This window comes from Struthio camelus, chromosome 28, assembly GCF_040807025.1.
Source record: "Struthio camelus isolate bStrCam1 chromosome 28, bStrCam1.hap1, whole genome shotgun sequence".
NCBI classification, from domain to species: domain Eukaryota; kingdom Metazoa; phylum Chordata; class Aves; order Struthioniformes; family Struthionidae; genus Struthio; species Struthio camelus.
This window is the reverse complement of record NC_090969.1, coordinates 806,950-827,861: the sequence shown is the minus strand read 5'-3', so window position 1 is coordinate 827,861 and position 20,912 is coordinate 806,950. Positions and strand designations below refer to the sequence as shown.

The following is a 20,912-nucleotide window of genomic DNA, read 5'->3' as shown; positions in this document are numbered from 1 at the left end:
GGTAACGGCGGGGCAGGCGACCCGCACGGCTCCGGCAGGGAGCCCAGGCTGTGCCGGCGCCGTGGGGAGCTGCGGGCCGGCCGGGAGGCCGCCGTGGGCAGCAGTGACGCGCGGGGGGTCTGAGCAAGGCACACGGGCTCCTTGGAGAGGGGCTTCTCCCTTTATTTGGTTGAGCATCTCAGTGGGGCAGAGCTGTCCCCGTGGGGCTGAGCTGTCCCAGTGGGGCAGAGCCATCCCCAGTGGGGCAGAGCTGTCCCCAGTGGGGCTGAGCCGTCTCCATGGGGCTGAGCCATCCCAGTGGGGCTGAGCTGTCCCCATGGGGCAGAGCCATCCCTGTGGGGCAGAGCCGTCTCCATGGGGCTGAACTGTCCCTGGGAGGCTGAGCTGTCCCCATGGGACACAGCCACCCCCGTGGGGCAGAGCCACCCCCATGGGGCAGAGCCACCCCCATGGGACACAGCCACCCCCGTGGGGCAGAGCTGCCCCCATGGGGCAGAGCCACCCCTATGGGACACAGCCACCCCCGTGGGGCAGAGCCACCCCCATGGGGCAGAGCCACCCCCGTGGGGCAGAGCCGTCCCCGTGGGGCAGCGTCCCAGCCCGGCGCGCGGGGTCCCGGGCAGAGGCGCGTGCGTCGCCCGAGGCCGGCGCGTGCTCCCGGGCGTCCCCGGCCGCGCCGTCCCCGTGGGGCTACGCCGAGCTGGGGGCCAGGTGGCCGTCGGTGGCCCCGCCGCGCCCGGCCGCCCACTCCTGCCGCTGGATGGTGCCGGTCCGGCCCTCGCGGAACTGCGGCCGCTGCTCCCGCGGGATCTTCACGGCGTGGTGCTGCGGCAGCGCCGGCGGCTGGTAGCGCGCCCGCCGGAAGAAGCCCAGCTGCGGGGGAGCCCAGGCGCCGGTCAGGGCTGCGCGGCGCCGCCGCCCGGGCCCTGCAAACCCTCCGCCGGCCGCTCGCCCGCTGCAGCCCTCGTCCGGCCGCCTGACGCTGCCAACGCTGGCGGGCCCGTGCACCGGCGCTGCACGCCCATGCGCGGACACTGCACGCCCTCGCACCCCCGTGCATGGACACTGCACCCCCGTGCACGGACACTGCACGCCCTCGCACCCCCTGTGCACGGACACTGCACCCCCGTGCACGGACACTGCACGCCCTCGCACCGCCGTGCACGGACACTGCACGCCCTCGCACCCCTGTGCATGGACACTGCACACCCTCGCACGGACACTGCACACCCTCGCACCCCTTGCATGGACACTGCACGCCCTCGCACCCCTTGCATGGACACTGCACCCCTGTGCACGGACACTGCACACCCTCGCACCCCTGTGCATGGACACTGCACCCCCTTGCACCCCTGTGCACAGACACTGCACCCCCGTGCACGGACACTGCACGTCCTCGCACCCCCGTGCATGGACATTGCACCCCCGTGCGTGGACACTGCACGCCCTCGCACCCCTGTGCATGGACACTGCACCCCCTTGCACCCCTGTGCACAGACACTGCACCCCCGTGCACGGACACTGCACGCCCTCGCACAGACACTGCACACCCTTGCACCCCTGTGCATGGACACTGCATGCCCTCGCACCCCCGTGCACGGACACTGCACCCCCTTGCACCCCTGTGCACAGACACTGCACCCCCGTGCACGGACACTGCACCCCCTCGCACCCCTGTGCATGGACACTGCACCCCCTCCCACCCCTGTGCATGGACACTGCATGTCCTCATCCATCCACCCAGACGCTGCACGCCCTCACACTGCCATGCACGGACACTGCACGCCCTCACACCCCTTGTATGGACACTGCACACGCATGTGCGGACACTGCATGCCCTCATCCATCCACCTAGATACTGCATGCCCTTGCAGCCCTTGCACGGACACTGCACACACTTGCACATCCTCACATCTCTGTGCACAGACACTGCACAGCCTCGCACACCCATGCATGGCCACTGCACACCCTCACACCCCTGTGCACGGACACTGCACACACTCAAGCACAGACACTGCACACCCTCGCACACCCATGCACGGCCACTGCACACCCTCACACCCCTGTGCACGGACACTGCACACACTCAAGCACAGACACTGCACACCCTCGCACACCCATGCACGGCCACTGCACACCCATGCACGGCCACTGCACGCCCTCGCAGCCCTGTGCACACCCGCGCACGCCGGGCACCGGCCCCGCGTGCTGCCGCTAGGCCTCCATCGCCTGCTTGTCCACCTCGGAGGGCTGCAGGCCCAGGCGGGCCCGGTAATAGTTAGCGGCGTAGCGGGACTTTCGGCTGCTCCGCTGGAAGAAGCCGCACTGGGGAGGAAGTGAGAGCGTGAGGCCGGGCGGCAGCAGCACGGCACAGCCAGGTGGCGTGGCGTAGGGTGACACGGCATGGCACGGCATGGCATAGGGTAACATGGCACAGCACGGCCGGGTGGCATGGCATGGTATGGGGCAGCATGGCATGGGACGGCACGGCACAGAGTGGCACGGCATGGGGGTGGTGTGGCATGGGGGTGGCATGGCATAGGGTGACATGGCACAGGGTGGCATGGCATGGGGTGCCACAGCATGGGGTGGTGCGGCATGGGGTGGCATAATATGGGGTGGTACAGCATGGGGTGACACAGCATAGGGTGGCATGGCACAGGGTGACATGGCACAGGGTGGCGTGGGGTGGCACAGCATGGGGTGGCATGGCACGGGGTGGCATAGCATAGGGTGACACAGCACGGGGTGACACGCCATGGCATGGCACGGCCGAAGGCATGGCACAACCAGGGCGGCACGGCGTTGCATGGCCAGTGCACCCTGCACGAAAGGTCCCGGGGCCGGGGACAGGGACAGGGCCGGGGACACGTCCTGCCGCAGGGGACCCGTCCCCAGCACCCACCTTCCAGAGGATGAAGACGAGCAGGGCCAGGACGAGGATGCCGGCCAGGGCAGCCAGGAGGATGACCCACCAGGGCACGCCGCCGGCCACCGCCACGCCGGGGTCCAGGTACACAGAGACGGGGATCTGCGGCGGGCAGGAGGGGTGAGGGCAGCCGCAGGGGGCTGCGGGGGGCCGCAGGGGGCTGCGGGGGCCGGGGGGGGGCCGCACCTGCGTGGAGGCATCCTTCAGCACCAGGTTGGTGATGGAGGAGGTGACGGAGACGCTGGCTCGCACGATCAGCTCCACAGAGGTCACGGCCAGGAACTCCTGCACCGAGCGGGTCGGGGCTCAGCGGCTGGGGGGGGGGCCAGGGCTGCCCCCCACCACCCCGGCAGCCCCCCGCCGCCGCTCACCTCGAGGAAGGTGCTGTTCCAGAGGCGGCCGCGGGCCGTGAGCACGGCGGCGCGCTCGAAGCTGTGCAGCGGGCACTGGAACACCAGGCAGCTGGCGGTGCCCTGGGCGCAGTCCTGCGGGAGAGGGCGCTCAGGCGGGGACCCCCAGCGCCGGGGCCGCGCCGCCCGGCCGGGACCCCCGCTCACCAGCGTCACGTTCCTCCGCCGCTCCGCCGACGAGGGCAGCCACCAGGAGCCGGCGGCCGGCGCCTCGGCCGGGTCAGCCTCCCCGGGCGGCTCCTGGGGGGAAAGGACGGGCTGCGCCACACGCCGGCACGGAGGGACATGGCACGGAGGGATGGAGGGATGCAGCACGGAGGGATGGAGGGACAGAGGCAGGACAGGGATGTGGCATGGAGGGATGCAGGATGGAGGGATGGATGCAGGACAGGGATGTGGCAAGGAAGGATGCAGAATGGAGGGACACAGCACAGAGGGATGTGGCACGGAGGGATGCAGGATGGAGGGATGGAGGGACACAGCAGGGAAGGATGTGGCAAGGAGGGATGCAGGATGGAGGGATGGAGGGATGCGGCATGGAGGGATGGATGCAGGACAAGGATGTGGCAAGGAAGGATGCAGGATGGAGGGACACAGCACAGGGATGAAGGGATGCAGGATGGAAGGAGGTGGGATGGAGGGACATGGGATGGAGGGATGGAGGACAGAAGGACACAGCAGGGAGGGACGTGGGATGGACAGATGCAGGGTGGAGGGACGTGGGACGGAGGGATGTCACGTGGAGACTGCAGGATGGGGGGACAGAGGGATGCAGGACAGGGATGTGGCAAGGAGGGATGCAGGATGCAGGGACGCAGCACGGAGGGATGCAGGGCGGAAGGAGGTGGGACGGAGGGACATGGCACAGAAGGACACGGCAGGGAGGGCCGCGGCACGGGGGGCCGCCGGCGGCGGTGGCGGTACCAGGGCCAGGCGCAGCGGGTTGGCGGCGGGGCTGCAGGCCGCCGGCCGCCCCGGCGGCGCCGCCAGCTCCAGCTGCAGCGGGTAGAGCAGCCACTTGCCGCTGCAGAGCTCGTGGGGCCAGAGCAGCGTGAGAAAGGCCGAGCCCAGCGTCTTCAGCGACTGGCCCCGGTTGGAGACCTGCGGACGGGGCGGCGGCGTGAGCCAGGGCGGCGAGCCCTGGCGTCCTGCCCCCCCACCCCCAACAGCGGGACCCAGGCGTCCGGGCGACTCACCGTGACCTCGTAGCGCACGGCGCTGCCCACCTGGCTCTCCCGCCGCACGGCGCTCTCGCCCCGCACCGTCCCGCCGAAGAAGAGCCGGGGCGGCACGGCCACGCTGCGGGCGCAGCCGGGCGCTCAGGGCGGGGGGCGCCCGCCGGGCCCCCCGGCCCCCCGCCCCGGCCCCGGCACTCACCCCGTCACCGAGAGGGGCAGCTCGATGACCACGCGCGCCCGGGCCACCACCGGCGCCAGCCCCGGCTGCTCGCTGATCCTGGGGGGGGGGGGACGGGGCGTCAGGGGGTCCGCGGCCCCCCCAGCCCGCCCGGCCCCCCGCCCCGGCGCCCCGCTCACGTGGACAGGGCCAGCTCCACCGCCAGGTCCGTGGTGTGGATGGTGATGCCCAGGGTGCTGAGGATGAGGTAGAAGCGCACCTGGGGGGCAGAGGGGGGTGAGGGGGGCGCGGGGCCGGGGGCCGGGGGCCGCGGGGCGCTGCGCCCACCTGCCCGCCGCGCGCCAGCGGGTTGCCCAGCTCGCACTCCACCTGCGAGCCGTTCTGGTTGGCGAGGCACAGCACCGGCTTGTCCTGCGGGCGAGAGCTCAGCCCCTGCCGGGGCGTCCGTCCCCTCCGCGCCCCCCGCCCGCCCCGGCGCCCACGAGCGCCCCATCGCTCTGCACCCTCGGGAGCACCCATCCCTCACCCCGGCACCCTCGGGACCATCCCATCCCTCGGCACCCTCGGGAGCACCCATCCCTCACCCCGGCACCCTCGGGACCACCCCATCCCTCTGCACCCTTGGGAGCACCCATCCCTCACCCCGGCACCCTCGGGACCACCCCATCCCTCTGCACCCTTGGAAGCACCCATCCCTCACCCCGGTACTGCCCCATCCCTCTGCACCCTCAGGAGCACCCATCCCTCACCCCAACACCGCCACAACCCTCGGCACCCTCGGGAGCACCCATCCCTCACCCCAACACCGCCACAACCCTCTGCACCCTCAGGACCACCCATCCCTCATCCCAGCACCCTGACACCACCCCATCCCTCTGCACCCTCGGGAGCACCCATCCCTCACCCCGGCACCCTCGGGACCATCCCATCCCTCGGCACCCTCGGGAGCACCCATCCCTCACCCCAGCACCCTCGGGACCACCCCATCCCTCTGCACCCTTGGGAGCACCCATCCCTCACCCCGGCACCCTTGGGACCACCCCATCCCTCTGCACCCTCAGGAGCACCCTATCCCTCACCCCAGCACCGCCACAACCCTCTGCACCCTTGGGAGCACCCATCCCTCACCGCAGCACCCTCGGGACCACCCCATCCCTCTGCACCCTCAGGAGCACCCATCCCTCACCCCAGCACCCCGGGGCCCCCCTGCCCCTCACCCCCCAGACCCCCGTCCCTGGGCGCCGGTGCCAGCCCTGCCGTACCGCGGGTGCCCGGGCGTCGTAGGGGCGCACGGCGGAGTAGGGCAGGGCCTCGGGGAAGGTGGCCGTCAGCAGGGCCTCGTGGGCATCGTCGCCGTCCCGCTGCGGCTCCGCGGGGTCCGAGGGCAGGTTGGTGACGTGGATCTCCAGGGCCACGTCCTTCTGGTCGCTCATGGCGAAGATGGCGGTGCCGTCCGCACCCCTGGGGTGGGGGGGGGCAGCGCTGAGCCCCGCGCGGGGACGGCACAGGGGGACGGCAGGAGGTGTCCCGGTGGCATGCACACGGGGACAGCATGGGTTGCATGCAAGTGCAGACTGCGCGGGTTGCATGCCCGTGGGGACAGCACGGGTGGCATGCACAGGGGGACAGCACAGGTTGTGTGCACACGGAGATGCCACAGGTTGCACGCCTGTGGGGATGGCACAGGTGGCATGCACGAAGAGATGCCACGAGTTGCATGCACATGGGAACAGCGCAGGTTGCATGCACAGGGATGGCACAGGTGGCATGCATGGGGGGGCAGCAAGGGTGGCATGCACAGAGGGATAGCAAGGGCGGCATGCACGGGGATGGCACGGGTGGCATGCACGGAGGGACGGCACGAGCGGCACCGCGGGAGCATCCCGGCCCCGCTCACTTGGGCAGCGGCAGGAAATCAGCATCCCCGACGCGGGAGCAGAAGCGGACCCGGAGCTGCAGGTTGCTCTGGCAGACCTTGTCGTCCCCGCAGCCCTGCTTCAGGAAGTGCACCTGGGGGCAGGGGGGCAGCTCAGGCACCCGGCGGCCGGGGCGCCGGCCCCGCGGCCCCGGCCCGCCTCGCTCACCTCGGCCCGCTGGCTGCGGGGCTGCTGGGCGCTGAGCACCGGCGGCAGCGGCGGCAGCGCGGCCCCCGCCGCCCGCCGCTTGGCCCGGGCTTGCTTGATGCCGTAGGCGAGGGTGACGGCGATGGGACGCAGCTTGTCGCGGATGCCGTCCTGCGGGCAGGGCGAGCCGGCCGTGAGCCCACGGCCACCGGCTCCGGCCACCGCCTCCGGGGACGGGGACCCACCTGGAGCTGGAAGGTGGCCTGGACGCAGGCGCGGGCACCCTGCCCGGGCAGCTCCACCGCGTCGGAGAACTGGTGCTCGGGGTCCGAGGGCTGCCGGCCGAGGAAGGCGACGCGGGGGGCCTGGCCCCGGCGCCGGCGGTCCGTGTCGGCGTCGAACACGTACTCCAGCGCTGCGGGCAGAGGGACGGGCGCCGTCCGGGGGGTCCCTGCCGGGGGGCCGGGGGCGTCCCCAGGGCCGCGGCCGCCGCGCCGCCGTACTCACTCAGCCGGGGGCTGTAGCTGGCGGGGCTGGCCGTGTAGCTGAAGCAGGCTCGCACGTCCACGCTGCGGGGACGGGGCGGCCGCGGCGTGAGCCGCCGGCAGAGCCGTGCCGGGAGCCCCCGCGCCCCCCGGGCAGGGCACCCACCAGACGCCCTCCTGGTGCCGGCAGTTGTTCTGCTCCAGGTCGATGCTCGGCGGCGTCAGCGAGACGTTCCTGGAGACGTGGACGACCGGCCGAGCCCTGCGGGGCCGGAGGGCAAACGTCGGCGGACCCGGCGTTTGCCGTCCGCACGGGACCCCCCCGCCATGCCCAGGGACCGGGGGACACTGGGGTCAGGGGACGCCCTGGGTGGCTTTGAGGGATGCCTGGGAGGGGGATGCTTTGGGCTGGGCGATGCCCTGGGTTGGGGGGTGTCCCAGGATGGGGGGGACACCGAGGCTAAGGGAGCCGCGGAGCGGGGGGACCCCGGGGTCGGGGGAGCCCAGGGACGGGGGGACACCGAGGCTGAGGGAGCCGCGGAGCGGGGGGACCCCGGGGTCGGGGGCGCCCGGGCGGGCGCTCACCTGTACAGCACGACGGCGTCGGAGAGGGAGCCGACGAGCAGGTCGGGGTAGAGGTTCTCGTCCACGTCCAGCCCCCCCGAGATGGCGTAGCCGAAGGCCGTCACCCCCACGCCCTCGCCATCCAGGACCTGGGGACGAGGCCGGCCGGCGGCCCGTGACGCCGGGGACGGGAGCGGGGGGACCCCGCCGGCCCCCGGGATGCCCCGGCGAAGCCCCCACCTGCGCCGGCTCGGCCACGATGCCCAGCTTGCTGCCGTGGTAGATGTAGACCTTGCCGGCGCCGTCGAAGGGGGCTCCCACGGCGAGGTCTGGGGGGGCCAGCGCCGTCAGCGCAGGGGGACCCGCGGGCTCTGGGCCGCCCCGGCACCCGCGGACCCCCCGCACCCCCCTCACCGCTGAAGCCGTCCTGGTCGAGGTCGCCGGCGGCGCTGAGGGCGATGCCGAACATGGAGCCGTAGGTGCCGTTGAGGCGGAGCGGGGTGGCGGACGCCCAGCGGCCCCCCGGGTTGATGTAGACGTAGGCGGCCCCCCCGATCTCCTCCTTGCGCTCGAAGAAGTGGGGGGCCCCCACCACCAGGTCCATCCAGCTGCGGTCAGAGCGGCTGCGTCACCCCGCCGGCCACCCCGCACCGCCGCCCGGCGCCCCGCTCCCGGCCCCCCGACCGCACCCGTCGCTGTTGAGGTCCAGCACGGCCACGGCGTAGCCGAAGGAGGACGTGAGCTGCTCGCCCGCCAGCACGGCCTCGGGCACCAGGCGGTTGGCGCTGTCGCGGCGCAGGATCACCACGGCCCCGGTGTGGTTGGCGCGAGGTGCCCCGGTGACGAAGCTCAGCTCGTTCCTCCGCGTCAGGCTCGTGCCCGAGTCGACGGAGAAGCCTGTGGATGCGGCAGGCGGTGGTGGTGAGGCTGCCGGACCTGGGGACCACCCTGAGCAGCCCACCAGGAGCGTCCCACCCCGAGCATCCCTCCCCATGCATCCCTCCCCGAGCATCCATTCCTGAGTATCCTGCCCAGAGCCTGGAGCATCCTGCATCTCCGAGCATCCTGCCTTAAGTATCCCTCCCTGAGCATCCTGCCCTGAGCATCCTGCCTGGAGCATCCCTCCCCGAGCATCCTGCCCTGAGCATCCTGCCTGGAGCATCCCTCCCTGAGCATCCTGCCCTGAGCATCCTGCCCGGAGCATCCTGCCCGGAGCATCGCTCCCTGAGCATCCCACCTGGAGCATCCCACCCTCAGCATCTCCAAGCATCCTGCCTGCAGCATCCCCGAGCATCCTGCCTGCAGCATCCTGCCTGGAGCATCCCCGAGCATCCCACTCAGAGCATCCCTCCTGGAGCATCCCATCCCGAGCATCCCACCCTGGTGCTCCCGGGGCTCTGACCCGTGGGAGGGACGTGCCCGAGGGCCCTCCCGCAGCCCCGTCCCACCATCCATCTCTCTCTTTCCGCTCAGCCCCCGGCACAGCCGGGTCTTCTAGGGCCAGGGAGCTGCCGGGAGCCTCACTTTTCGGCACGGGCCTGCTAGACTCAGTGGGGAAACCCCCAGTTCTGGCCGGTGCTGTCGGCACTGCCATGCCTCAGTTTCCCTGCTCTGTTCTCACTGGGGCACCACGTCTGCATTTGGCAGGGGGGGCAGGACTCCTGGATCCATGTCCCAACTCTGGGACAAGTGGAAGGAAGCAGGGAAGCCGAGGCGGGTCAGCAGGGACCAGCCCCTTCCCTCCTCTGCACCACTACAAGGGGAGATTTGGGGGACAGAAGGGAAATTTTGGGGGACAGAGCAGCAAGGCCCAGAGCAGAGCTGGATGGGGGGTCCCGCATGCCCCTTCCCAGCTGGAGGGATGGTGTGCAGCCCCTCAAGACTCCCCCAGCCACAGCCCCAAGCCCCCACAGCCCCTGCAGCTCCCAGGACCCCCAGCAGCTCCCAGCCAGGCAGGATGCGGCCGGCAGCAGCCCCATGCACGACCCGTGCAGCCCTCCATGCAGAGACACCAGCGCACGGGGACCGCGGGGCGCGGGGGTCCCGGCCAGGCTCTGCGCCCCCTCCGCCCCCTGGGGCCGCCTGCACCCCAGCGCCTGGCCGGGTCCCCAGCGCCAGCCAGCGGCAGAACGACAGGACGGGACGCGGGTGCCCACACACAGCCACAGAGGGTCACGGAAAGCCACCCGCTCCAGGGCACGGGGCAGAGCCGGGACGGGGACGGGGACAGGGATGGGGACAAGGAAACCCTGCCTTGGGGTGCCGGTGGCTGAGGAAGGCAGCCCGAGGTGGCAGAGTGGCACAGGGCACAAGGGGGCACAGACGGGCCGAGAGCTGGACCCCAAAGGGGTCGGTGGGCCTGGGGACACGGGAGCACACGTGAGAGGGGGGTGCGCATGCACATGCGTGTGCAAGGAGGCATGGTTGTGTATATGGGGGTGTGCAAGGGGGCTCTGTGTGTGTGTGTGCGTGCAGCAGAGGTGTGTTGCACGTGTGTGTGTGCACAAGGAGGGGTGCAAGGCTGCATGCGCAGGGGTGTGTGCGTGTTCGTGTGTGTGCATGTGCATGTAGGCATGTGCGTGCATGTACACGCATGTGTGCACGAGTGCATGTTCACGTGCGTGCACGGCCACGTGCGTGCATGCATGTTTCTGTGCACGTGCACGCACGCGTGTGCTTGCAGGGCCCGGAGAAGACAGAAGGAGCTTTACTTTCCTCTCGTCTCCACAGACACGGGGAGGGTGACACCGACACAACACGGCTCCAGGGCGGACACGGGGATGCGGCCGGTCCCGCGGCGGGGACGCCGCCGCGGTTACAAACCTAAGTAGCTATTCTGGGCCACGTCGCCGGCCGTGCTGGGCACCTTCTCGGTGGGGTCTGGGCTTTTATACACCAGCTGGTCAGGGTCTGAGCTATCAATGTTTGTCACAAACAAAATGCCTGCGCGCCCGGCCGGGCCGAGGGAGAAAGAGAGAGAGAAGCGGGGGGTTAGGGCCGGCGCTGGCCCCGCGGGCAGGCTGGAGCCGGGGCCAGGGGGTCCCCGGGGCTGGCGGCGACGGCGCTGCTGGGAACGGGGCTGAGCCGGAGACCCCGGCGGGACCGGAGCGGGCACGGCGCGGCGGGCTCGGCCTGCCCCGGCCCCTACCGAAGTAGCTGTTGGCGGGCACGGGGATGAGCGAGGGGTCCTGGTCCTTCTCGCCCCCGGCTTCGTAGGGGCCGTCGTCGTAATGGACCAGGTCCAGGGAGCTGTGGTTAAACAGCTCCACGCGCAGGTTCCCTGCCAAAGCAAACAGCGTCAGCGCGGCCGGCGCCGCGGCGGGCACGGGCCGGCCGCCTGCGGAGAGAAACGGGCGCTGGAGCTCCCACGGCTGCCCACGCAGCCCGCACGCGTGCACGCGCATGCGAGCCCACGCACGCGCCCGCAGCCCGAGCCGCGCGCCCCATGGGCACACCCCCCCCACACGCAGCCAGACCCACGCGCGTGCACGCACGTACAAACGCACACCTGCCCGCATACACGCACCCGCGTGTGTGCACACCCACGCCAAGCCACGCACACCCACATACACGCACCCACGCTTGCACACGCAGCCAGACCTGTGCACCCGCGTGCACGCACCCACGCATGTGCCTCCCCATACAATCCCCACCATGCACCCACACGCACCCACACAGCCAGACCCATGCACCTGTGTGCATGTACCCACGCATGTGCCTCCCCATACAACCCCCTGCGCACCTACACACAGCCACGCTTGCACATGCAGCCAGACCTGTGCACCCATGTGCATGCACCCACGCATGTGCTTCCCCATACAACCCCTCGTGCACCCATGTGCACGCACCCATGCTTGCGCACGCAGCCAGACCCATGCACACACCCACGCATGTGCCTCCCCATAAAACCCCCCGTGCACACACCCACGCTTGCACCCACAGCCAGACCCATGCACCTGCGTGCACACACCCACGCATGTGCCTCCTCATACAACCCCCCCGTGCACCCACGCTTGCACGCGCAGCCAGACCCGTGCACCCACGTGCACGCACCCATGCATGTGCCTCCCCTACAACCCCCTGCGCACCCACACGCACCCACACTTGCACACACAGCCAGACCCGTGCACCGATGTGCACGCACCGCTTGCACACACAGCCAGACCCGTGCACGCACCTGCGCCGTCTCCCAGCTGGCCGGGGGCCCCGCTCCCCAGCCCCCCCCCACTCACCCTTCCAGTTGTAGGTGCCGGGGGCCCCGAAGAGGATGTAGTGGTTGTCGGCGGTGAAGCCGGCCGCCAGGCCCTGCTGGCAGAAGCCGAAGCGGTCGTGGCCCTGCGGCCGCCCCTCGCAGAACTTCCACTCGCCGCCATCGAGCTCGTCGCGCACCCGCAGGTCCTGGCTCAGCACGAAGCAGCGCCCGATCACGTCCCGCGTCTCCAGCGGCTGCTGCACCCGGTTGCGCGCCTCGTAGAGGTGGGCGCAGGTCTGCGAGCGGGGCCGGGCGTCAGCGGCGCCGGGGGGGGGGGGTGGCCGCTGGCACCCCCAGCCCCGCCATGCTCACCACGATCTTCCCGCCGGCGCCCTGGCTCTTCACGCTCACCCCCAGCCACTGGTTCTCCTTGCTCTCCCGCCGCAGGTCCGCTGCGGGGTGGGCACAGGCGGTGTCAGCCCCGCTGGGACCCGCTCCCGGCCCCACCAGCCCGGGACCCCCGCGGCGCCCGCCGGCCCCCGGCCCCGCGCACCTCCGTCGTCGATGGGCACGCGCCAGCAGTCGCCGACCTCGGGGCTCAGCGGGCAGGCGTAGAGCCCGCCCGTGCGGTTGGCACCTTGGCCGGGCAGCGCCGGCGCCTGGGGGGCCCCCACCAGCAACCTGCGGCGACAGGGAGCCGAGCGTCAGCGCACGGCGCGGCCGGCTGGCGCGCGCCGGGCTGGGTGTGCGTGCACGCTGCCGGGTCTGCACGCGCACCGCGGGGCTCGCACGCCCTCGATGGGGTTTGTGCATGCACCACGGGGTTCGCACACCCTTGATGGGGTTTGTGCGTGCACAGTGGGGTTTGCACGCCCTTGATGGGGTTTGCATGCCCTCAATAGGGTGTGCATACCCTCGATGGGGTTTGTGTGCACACTGCAAGGTTCACACACCCTTGATGGGGTTTGTGCGTGCAACGCAGGGTTCGCACACTCTTGATGGGGTTTGCATGCACACCACAGGGTTCACACGCCCTCAATGGGGTTTGCACGCACACTGCAGGGTTTGCATGCTCGCACTCCTGCTTGCACCCTTTCCGGAGCTGCTCGAGCGCCCGCAGAGCTGCCCGGGCTGGACGCCTGGCCCCGCCGCCCCCGCGCAGCTGTCCTCGCGCAGACACCGCCGACGCACCGATTTCACGCCTCTCGCTGGGGCCGGGCAGCTGCCCGGGCTGGGCAGCGCCAGACCGTGCACGAGGGCGAGGGCTCGGGGACGGGGCAGGGTGCACGCACCCCGCCGCACGCACCCACGCCGGGCGCGCTGGGTGCCAACCGCCCCGGCCCCAGCTGCTCCCAGGCCTCAGCCGCAGCTCGGTGCATGTGTGGGCAGGGGAAGGGGCAGCCGGAGGCGAAGCACAGCTGGATGCCCACACGCCGCGCTGGCTCGTGGCCACCTCTGCCCTCTCCGCGGGGGACGGGGACAGCGGCCTCGAGACACGAGGGAGCCCCAGGAGACGGCGGAGAGCTGGTAAAAATAAACTGGAATTCACTCAAAATAACTCAGCAGCAACATGCCCAAAAAAGGAGGGAGCCCGAAAGAGGCACGGGGCGCGCCAGCGCGGGTGCCAGGGCGCCGGGCAGTGCCCGGGGCGCCGGCGCCCGGGACCCCGCACGGAGCCGGCCGCGACGCTGCTCTGCGGCACTGGGGACGTCTCCGAGCGCCGCGGAGCTGCCGGCACGGCGGGGTCGAGCCGCCGCGGCCCGGCGCCTGCTGCAAATACCTGCCCGGGAGCGGCGGCAACAAAAATAACCCTCCAAGGCCGGGAATGTGGAGAGCGCGGCGGCCGGGGCCCCCGGGCCGAGGTGCCAGCCCAGAGCTGGGACGCGCTGCCGGCTCGCTGTCCCCGGCCGGGGGCCACGGCGGCGGCACCGACCCCCCCGGAGGAACCGGGGCGGTGTTTGCTGGGGCTTCGCAAGCGGCAAAGGGCAACGGCGCCGGGGCAAAGCCGGGGTCTGGGTGAGGGGCCCGGCGCCGGGGTCCCATCGCGGCTGGCGTGGCCCAGCCGGCTGGCGGCTGCCCTGGAATCCGGGTGGGCGTCTGCCAGCTCAGCGCCGGGGCACGTGCCCGCCGGGCGCATCCGCCGGGCACCCCCTCCGCGCCGCGGCCCCCGCTGACTCAGGCTGGCCGGCGAGGCCGAGCCGTTGCCGAGCCCCCCGGCCATGCTCGGGGCTATCGATTTTGCTCCCCACTCCCAGGGAAAGGAGAAGGAGCAGCGGCAGGGCTGGGCTCGGCCGGGGCTGCGCAGGGGACCGCGGGCTGGTGCCTTGGGGGAGAGCCCTGGCCCCCCGATCCCGTGAGATCGAGTGGTCCCAGCTGCCTGCAGAGCTCCCGCAGCGTGCACACCAGCACCCACATGCATGTGCACAGCACCCATGTGCACACGTGTGTGTGCTAGCACCAGCACACACGTGCACGTGCACAGCATGTACACTAGCACACACACACGTGCACACCAACACCCACATGCATGCTCAGACACCACGCGTGGGGGGCAGGATCTGACCCCTCCAGCATCCCGGAGACTGCGTCCCTGACCCCTCAGCAGAGACCCAAAGTCACGCCAGGAGCCAGGGAAGACACAGCAGCCCCAGCCACGAAGTCGGCAGCGACCGAGCGCAGCAGGGACGGGGAAAGCCGGGAGGAACCTGAGCAGGGGGCTCCCTGCAGGGAGCCCAGGGTGCCTGCGAAGGGCACGAGTCCAGCCAGGTCCTGCCTGCAGCCCTGGACACATCGGGCGACTCCGCGTTGGCACCGAGAGCAGAACCAGCCCCCACCCAGGCCCCATCCGCCCCGGACCCCGGCCGGGTCCCCACCCCGGGCTCCCCGCAGCGGCCCCGGCCCTGCTGAAGCCCAGCGAGCAGAGGGCAGCCGGCAGCCCAAGGGAGCAGGCAACCCGACACCATCCCGCCTGGCACCCCAGGGACGGGGAGGCGACAGACCCGCAGCCCCGACAGCCCCGACGCCACGGGGACGGGCTGGCCGCCGAGAGCCCGCTGGCTCCCAGCGAGGGGCACAGACCCTGGGCTCCCAAAACCTGCGGTGCGAGGTGCTGGCGGAGAGGGGACCCCGCGGGGGAGCACCGCAGCGAGCCCTCGGGAGGGGGCGAAAGCAGGGGCTCACCAGCTGGCGGGCTCAGGTTGGAGCTGCCGGTGCAGAGCCACGGAGAAGCCGAAGAGGCTGCCCTTGTCGCCATCCTTGAGGAGGGTGTTGGTGACGTCCAGGTTGAAGGCAGCGCTGCCCAGGAGGTGCAGGCTGAGCCAGGGCACCCAGAGGGGCAGAGGCGCTGCCATGCCACGGCGGTGCCCGGCCCCACAGCTCCCACCGCCGCCGGCTCACGGAGATCCCGGCGCGCCTCCGCCAGCAGCGGCCGCCCGCCCTGCCGGCACGGCTCAGCTCGGCTCGGCTCAGCTTGCTCTGCTCCGCTCTGCTCCTGGCAGCGAGGAGGAGCACGGGCTTCGCAGCAAACACGCCCCCTTCGCCCAGCGTATCGCATGCCGGACCGTGCAGCGCAGTGCATCACATACTGGACCGCACACTGGACCGTGCAGCGCAGCGCACACTGGACCACACACTGGACCGTGCCGTGCATTGTGCACTGGACAGCACACTGGACCATGCAGCGCAGCGCATCATGCACCGGACTGCACACCAGACCGTGCAGCACATTGTGCACTGGACAGCACACTGGACTGTGCAGCGCATCATGCACCGGACTGCACACCGGACCATGCAGCGCATTGTGCACTAGACAGCACACTGGACCGTGCAGCGCATCGTGCACCGGACTGCACACCAGACCGTGCAGTACAGCACTTCGCACACCAGACCACACGCTGTGCTACACGGCATATCACAGCGTATCACATGCTGTACCATGCCCCATGCTGCACAGCATATCGCAGTATTACACCCTGTATCACAGCTTATCACAGTGTATTGCACCCCATATCACAGCGTATTGCACTCCATATCACAGCGTAATGCAGTGTATTGCACACCAAGCTGCACGGCGTATCACAGGGCATCGCACCCCATGCTGCACAGCACGTGACAGTGTGGTGCACCCCGCGCTGCGCGCCATCAGCTCGCACACACACGCAGCAGCAGGCATCCCCATGGCCCGGCCGCCTCCCGGGAGCTGCTGCTCGGAGACCTCCCCGGTGCAAGCACAGCCCCCGGGGACCGGCAGCCCCACAGGGTTTCTCCGACCCGCAAACCGCAGCTCGTCCGCTGCCGCGTCCGACGAGAGCCGGGCACGCTGCGCTCCGCCGGGGCTGGCCGGAGGCAGGCGGCCCCGGGCGCGGGGAGAGGCACAAGGCAGCGCTCCAAGCCTGGAGCCTTCCCAGGCGCCGATGCACCAAAGAGCGCTCGCGAGCTGTTTGCTGACCTTGATTTTGCCACGCTGCCCTGAGCCAGTCTTGCCGCAGTGACACCCCTCCCCGCCGCTCTTTGCGGGCCTTCGCCCAGAGGCGATACCCCAACACCAGCGGTGACCCCCCCCGATACCCTGGCACCCCCATCCTGCAGCAATGCCCCGGCACCCCGATCCTGCATGGCGGCTGCGCGGGGGCTGTTTGCTCGCGGGGCAGCTGCCACGCCGCACCCAGGGGCCGTCTCGGCCACCCCGGGCGCAAACCCATGCGGGACCCGCTGCCGCATGGACGCACTTCGGCCGCGGGGGCCAGCGGCTGCAGCTCGAGCGCTGCCCTGTGCCCCAAACGGGAGCTCAGAGGGGAAGGGAGAAACGGGGGCCGTCATATTTTCCAGCACACTGGCTATTTTTAACCGCTCCCGCTCTCCAAAGGCCTGCGAAGATATTTGTGAGTTGGCAAGGCCGCTCCGGCCGTGTGAATTAGCTCCGGCTCGGCCCTGGACGCGGGAGCATGAGCTGGCCCCGCCGGCGGGCTCGGCCCCCAGCTCGCGGGACCCGCGCCCAGGAGGCGCCCCGGAGCCCCGGCCTGCTGGCAGCCCCTTCCCACCGGCCTGGCCCCCACCCAGCCCTCCCCACGGCTCGCCTGCCCTTTCCCCTTCTGCGATCCAGCATCCTTTCTAATATCCCTGCTGACGTGGGAAAGGGAGCATCGCTTCCTGGGAGGGGAAGGAGGGAACGGACCCAGTTCAGCCCTGTCCCACCGGGCTGCTCAGGCTCCGTTAACCCCCGCCGTGCCTCACCTGCCCTCCCCCTCGTGCAGAAACGCGGGCGAGCCGCGCCGCGGGCTGAGCTCGGAGCCCAGAATTCCCCTTCGGCCTCTCCTCTTTCAGCAATCGCTGTGAATTGCCCGTCTGCCGAGAGGGGATGGCATCAGCGGAGCATCAGGCTGGTATAAATAGAAAAGAAGGTGGTTGCGGTCGGGAAGCGAGATGAGCGGCCGGTCTAAATTAAAACATGACCTGGGCTAACGCTGCAGTCCCTCGGCACCGAGGGGACCCTGAGCAAAGCGTCTGATCTCACCGAGGCGTCAGCGCGGTGCCCGCGAGCAGGGAGGGGGAACAGCAGGGGAGGCGAGGGGTCCCAGCACGCATCTCCAACAGTGGGGAAAGCAGGGCTCACCCTGCTCTCCTCCCAGCACCAAGACCACGAGCTTCAAAATAAATGAGTTTACAGGCCCCCATCAGTGTCTGGATCCTGAAACCTTAATGGGTGTCATATTCCCAAGCCATCCTCCTCCCAAGCAAGCCTACAAATTCACTTTTCCCCCCACCAAGCTCAACCCAACTCCCTAATAGCATCACAGGGCTCCGGGAGCTCAGGCTTCTGGGGAGCAGCAGCCGCTGCGCAAAGATACGCAGAGCTGCCAGCCCTGCCTTCTGCTCCATGCTCCGGTTTTTCTGCTGAGCAGCATTTAAAGAAATCATCGCTCAGCGCATGAGCTCAGCCAGGACGGACCGCTGGAGCAGCCACTGCGACTTCCCAGCCCGGGAATTCATCCTACTTCCCCACGCTGAGCTCAGTAACTTGTTTGGCTAACGTGCCTGAGAACGGCAGCTGGTCTGGATTAGGAATCATCAAGAGATGGCAAATCCACTACTTCCTTGGAGGCTTGACCCCCCTGTCAACAATCTGCTTCAGGGTAGAGGCCCAGCGGGTAGGGGAATTCCAGCCCAAAAAAACGTTTTGTGAATTGAGAACCAGACACCTCCCCACCTTCTGGTCCTTCCTGGGCTGTGCGTGTGCTGGGAACAGCCACGTTCCTCCCCAGCACCAGCTGCCTTTCAGCAGCCGGCAACTGAATCTCGGCACGGCCGCACCACGCGAGGCATTGTACAAACGGGGGCTGCTGTTACTACCTCCAGATGAACGGACAGTAGTGAGAGCGGGAGTGCGTGCACACATACGTGCTCGCTGATGCTCCTTGGAATCGCTACAGACTGTGTTACACCCTCAGTGTTGTCTCATGAGAATTTTATTTTCGATACAAGGGCCAACTTCCAAATGAGGCTTGGTTTCCAGAAGGGAGCGCTTTCTCCAGGCCCGACTCACCCATCAGGACATTGTTCCCGCAGGCTCAGGCATGAAACACGAAGGGGTTTTTTTCGGTTGGGGTGAGAATGAAAGGCGGGGGGGGGGGGTGTTAAACAGTAACTCACGTGTCATGAGAAAAGACTTCCTTGTTTAGAGGATTCACTTCACTCCAAGCCCTTTCTTGGATTTGAACCCTCAGCTCCTGGAAGCTGCAGCATCACCCCACCGGCTTCTGAATAGCTGAAGTCAGGGAGCAAGACAGAGATGGGAGCAGAGCTCAGGACACAGGGGAGGAGGGAGAGGATCACCACTCGCTTCCAAACAGATGGAGGGAGGGAGAGAAACGCTCCCAAGAACTCCTCCAGTTTGCGAGAGCGGCCAAACCACTTCACCAGCTCCATTAGCTCTGTTAATGGGCTGAATCAATTCCAAGCTCCCACAACCCCTCCACGGAGCACCCTCCTGCAGAAGGAAGGCAGGAGAGGAGAGAGAGGACAGCGGAGGGCAGAGGAGCTGCACTCAGGAGCGGCTGCTGCACACCCACAGCCTTGGCTGTGGTCAGATTGCCGCTCTCTCAAAGACATAAGAGCGTGTCTTTGTTGTCAGACATAGTTTCAGAAACGGAAGCTGTGGCGCATCCCAAAGTGCGCAGAGAGCCAGAGACTACACCTCAGAGAGGTGTAAAGTCCCACGTACACTCCAAGGAGGTGTTAACTGTTACCAGCAAAGCTCCTCACAGGCTGCTGCTGTTCACTACTTCATTCCTGTGGAAGGAAGGGCAGCTACTGGGTCAGCACAGTTCGGCCGGCAGAGCTTTGTGCTGGAGCTCCTGTGGGTGGGAGAAGCCGCCATGAATTATCCCTCCAAACAACAAGACTCCTTAACAACTTCTGTGAGCCCCGAGCAGACAGCACCCCACCCCCAAGATACACCCACACCTCTCACAAGCAGCAACTGACCTTGACACACGCCAAGCCCAAGCACAGCGGGGAGCCGAGCCGCTCCACCACACACAGACCCAGAGCACGCTCTGCCCCACAGCACCTCCGTTAATCCAGCACTTGCAGTAGCCAACGACAAAAACAGCAAAACAAATTCCTCTGCCCTTCCCATGGCTGCACGGGCTTCTGCAGGCAAGGACTTGTTTGTGTAACTGGAGCAGGCTGATATCGGACAGGCGTGTGGGGAGTAAGCAGGGGTTATTTTTACCCATTCACTGGTTTATCTTTGGCCATGTCTTACACTTGAGTTCCTGCAACTGTAGCCAGAGTGCCTCCGGGTCACCAGCTCAGAGCATGAAGGCAACAGGATACCAGAAGAACGAGGAATTAAATCCACAGTGAGATTCCAGCTGGGATGCAAAGACCCCTTTCAGAAGGGAGCTAAGACTGCTCAGAGAGACAACTTTCTTGCTTACAATTGATTGAATTGCTTCCTCTCTGTTCCTCCACTGAACGCTTGCTCCAGCTTACGGCACGCACATCGCACTCCTCAAAGGGCTGCGCTTCAGCGGTGATTGAGTGAGCGATCCCTGCCAGAACTGCCCTGTAGAAAGCTCAAGAAGAAACAGTCAACAGTGAGGCTGCAAAAAGGCACCACTTTGTGCTGCCTTCACCCCAAGCCCGTCAGAGTGACTCAAGCCCTGCGTGCCTTGCCAGTACTGAGCTGGATAAGCACAGCCCCTACCTCCCCCCACCCCCTGCAGTTGCTGTCCTCTCAGCCTTTTCTAGGCCACACTTTTCACTTTCCTGATACTCCCTGCCCCTGGCCACTCCGAGGGGATGACAAGATCTTCCCTCTCCTGACCGTCCTCCACCACTGAGGCCAGCCGGCGCCCGTCCAACAGATCTGCCTTATTCCACGTCTAAAGCTGATTAAAGCCAGTGAGATCAGACACATCTAAGTATTTCTGCCAACTCACTCTTCTGTCACAACGCAGTGCTGGAGTGCTCTGCAGTCCAATTTAATTTCCATAGTGCACTTGGCTGGCTAACACTCACATCTTTAGCGCCTGGCAGGCTCTCCCCCCATCCTTTGCCACTTCATTTCTCCTGCTACCAGTGCTATCCATTATAGCCAAATCATCCATGCCTGACATTGAGAAGCCTTGCTAAGGGCAATTGCACATTACTTGCGCACAGGAGATTCAGACAAAACCTTGGTCCCACCACAGCAAGGAAGGAGAGCCTGGGAATTCCTGTTCTCCCGCAGAGTGGGTTGGTCCAGCGGTCAGGGAAGTAAAACAGGATTTAGAAGACGTGTGCTGAAGTCGTTCGGAAATCACCTGGCCTCTCCTGGCCTCAGCTGCATCTCTGCATAGCCCACATGGGCTCCTATAGATACCCACAGGCCCCCACACCCTCAGCAAGCCCCTATAGCACCCAGAAGCC

At 68.2% G+C, this 20,912-nt stretch overlaps 1 protein-coding gene across 4 annotated transcripts; it reads right to left on the bottom strand.

Moving 5' to 3' along the window:
- Window positions 1-145: 145 nt before the first annotated feature.
- On the bottom strand, window positions 146-15,509 carry ITGA7 (integrin subunit alpha 7). 4 transcript variants are annotated; one of them, XM_068921451.1, is made up of 26 exons: window positions 15,180-15,509; window positions 12,553-12,680; window positions 12,372-12,451; window positions 12,040-12,295; window positions 10,956-11,087; window positions 10,631-10,750; window positions 8,497-8,704; window positions 8,222-8,415; window positions 8,048-8,136; window positions 7,829-7,956; window positions 7,410-7,505; window positions 7,266-7,327; window positions 7,004-7,173; window positions 6,780-6,929; window positions 6,593-6,705; window positions 5,958-6,156; window positions 5,023-5,106; window positions 4,875-4,954; window positions 4,717-4,794; window positions 4,536-4,638; window positions 4,264-4,440; window positions 3,487-3,579; window positions 3,301-3,414; window positions 3,116-3,214; window positions 2,906-3,031; window positions 146-873 (listed from the first exon to the last, which is right to left on the bottom strand). In XM_068921451.1, exons 1-26 carry the CDS (start codon window positions 15,347-15,349, stop codon window positions 691-693), a joined length of 3,432 nt encoding a protein of 1,143 aa, XP_068777552.1. In that variant the 5' UTR covers window positions 15,350-15,509; the 3' UTR covers window positions 146-690. The 4 variants fall into 4 exon arrangements, with proteins under 4 accessions (XP_068777552.1, XP_068777554.1, XP_068777553.1 ...); XM_068921453.1 differs by lacking the exon at window positions 10,956-11,087; XM_068921452.1 differs by lacking the exon at window positions 10,631-10,750 and having other exon boundaries at window positions 15,180-15,508.
- Between the last annotated feature and the right edge of the window lie 5,403 nt (window positions 15,510-20,912).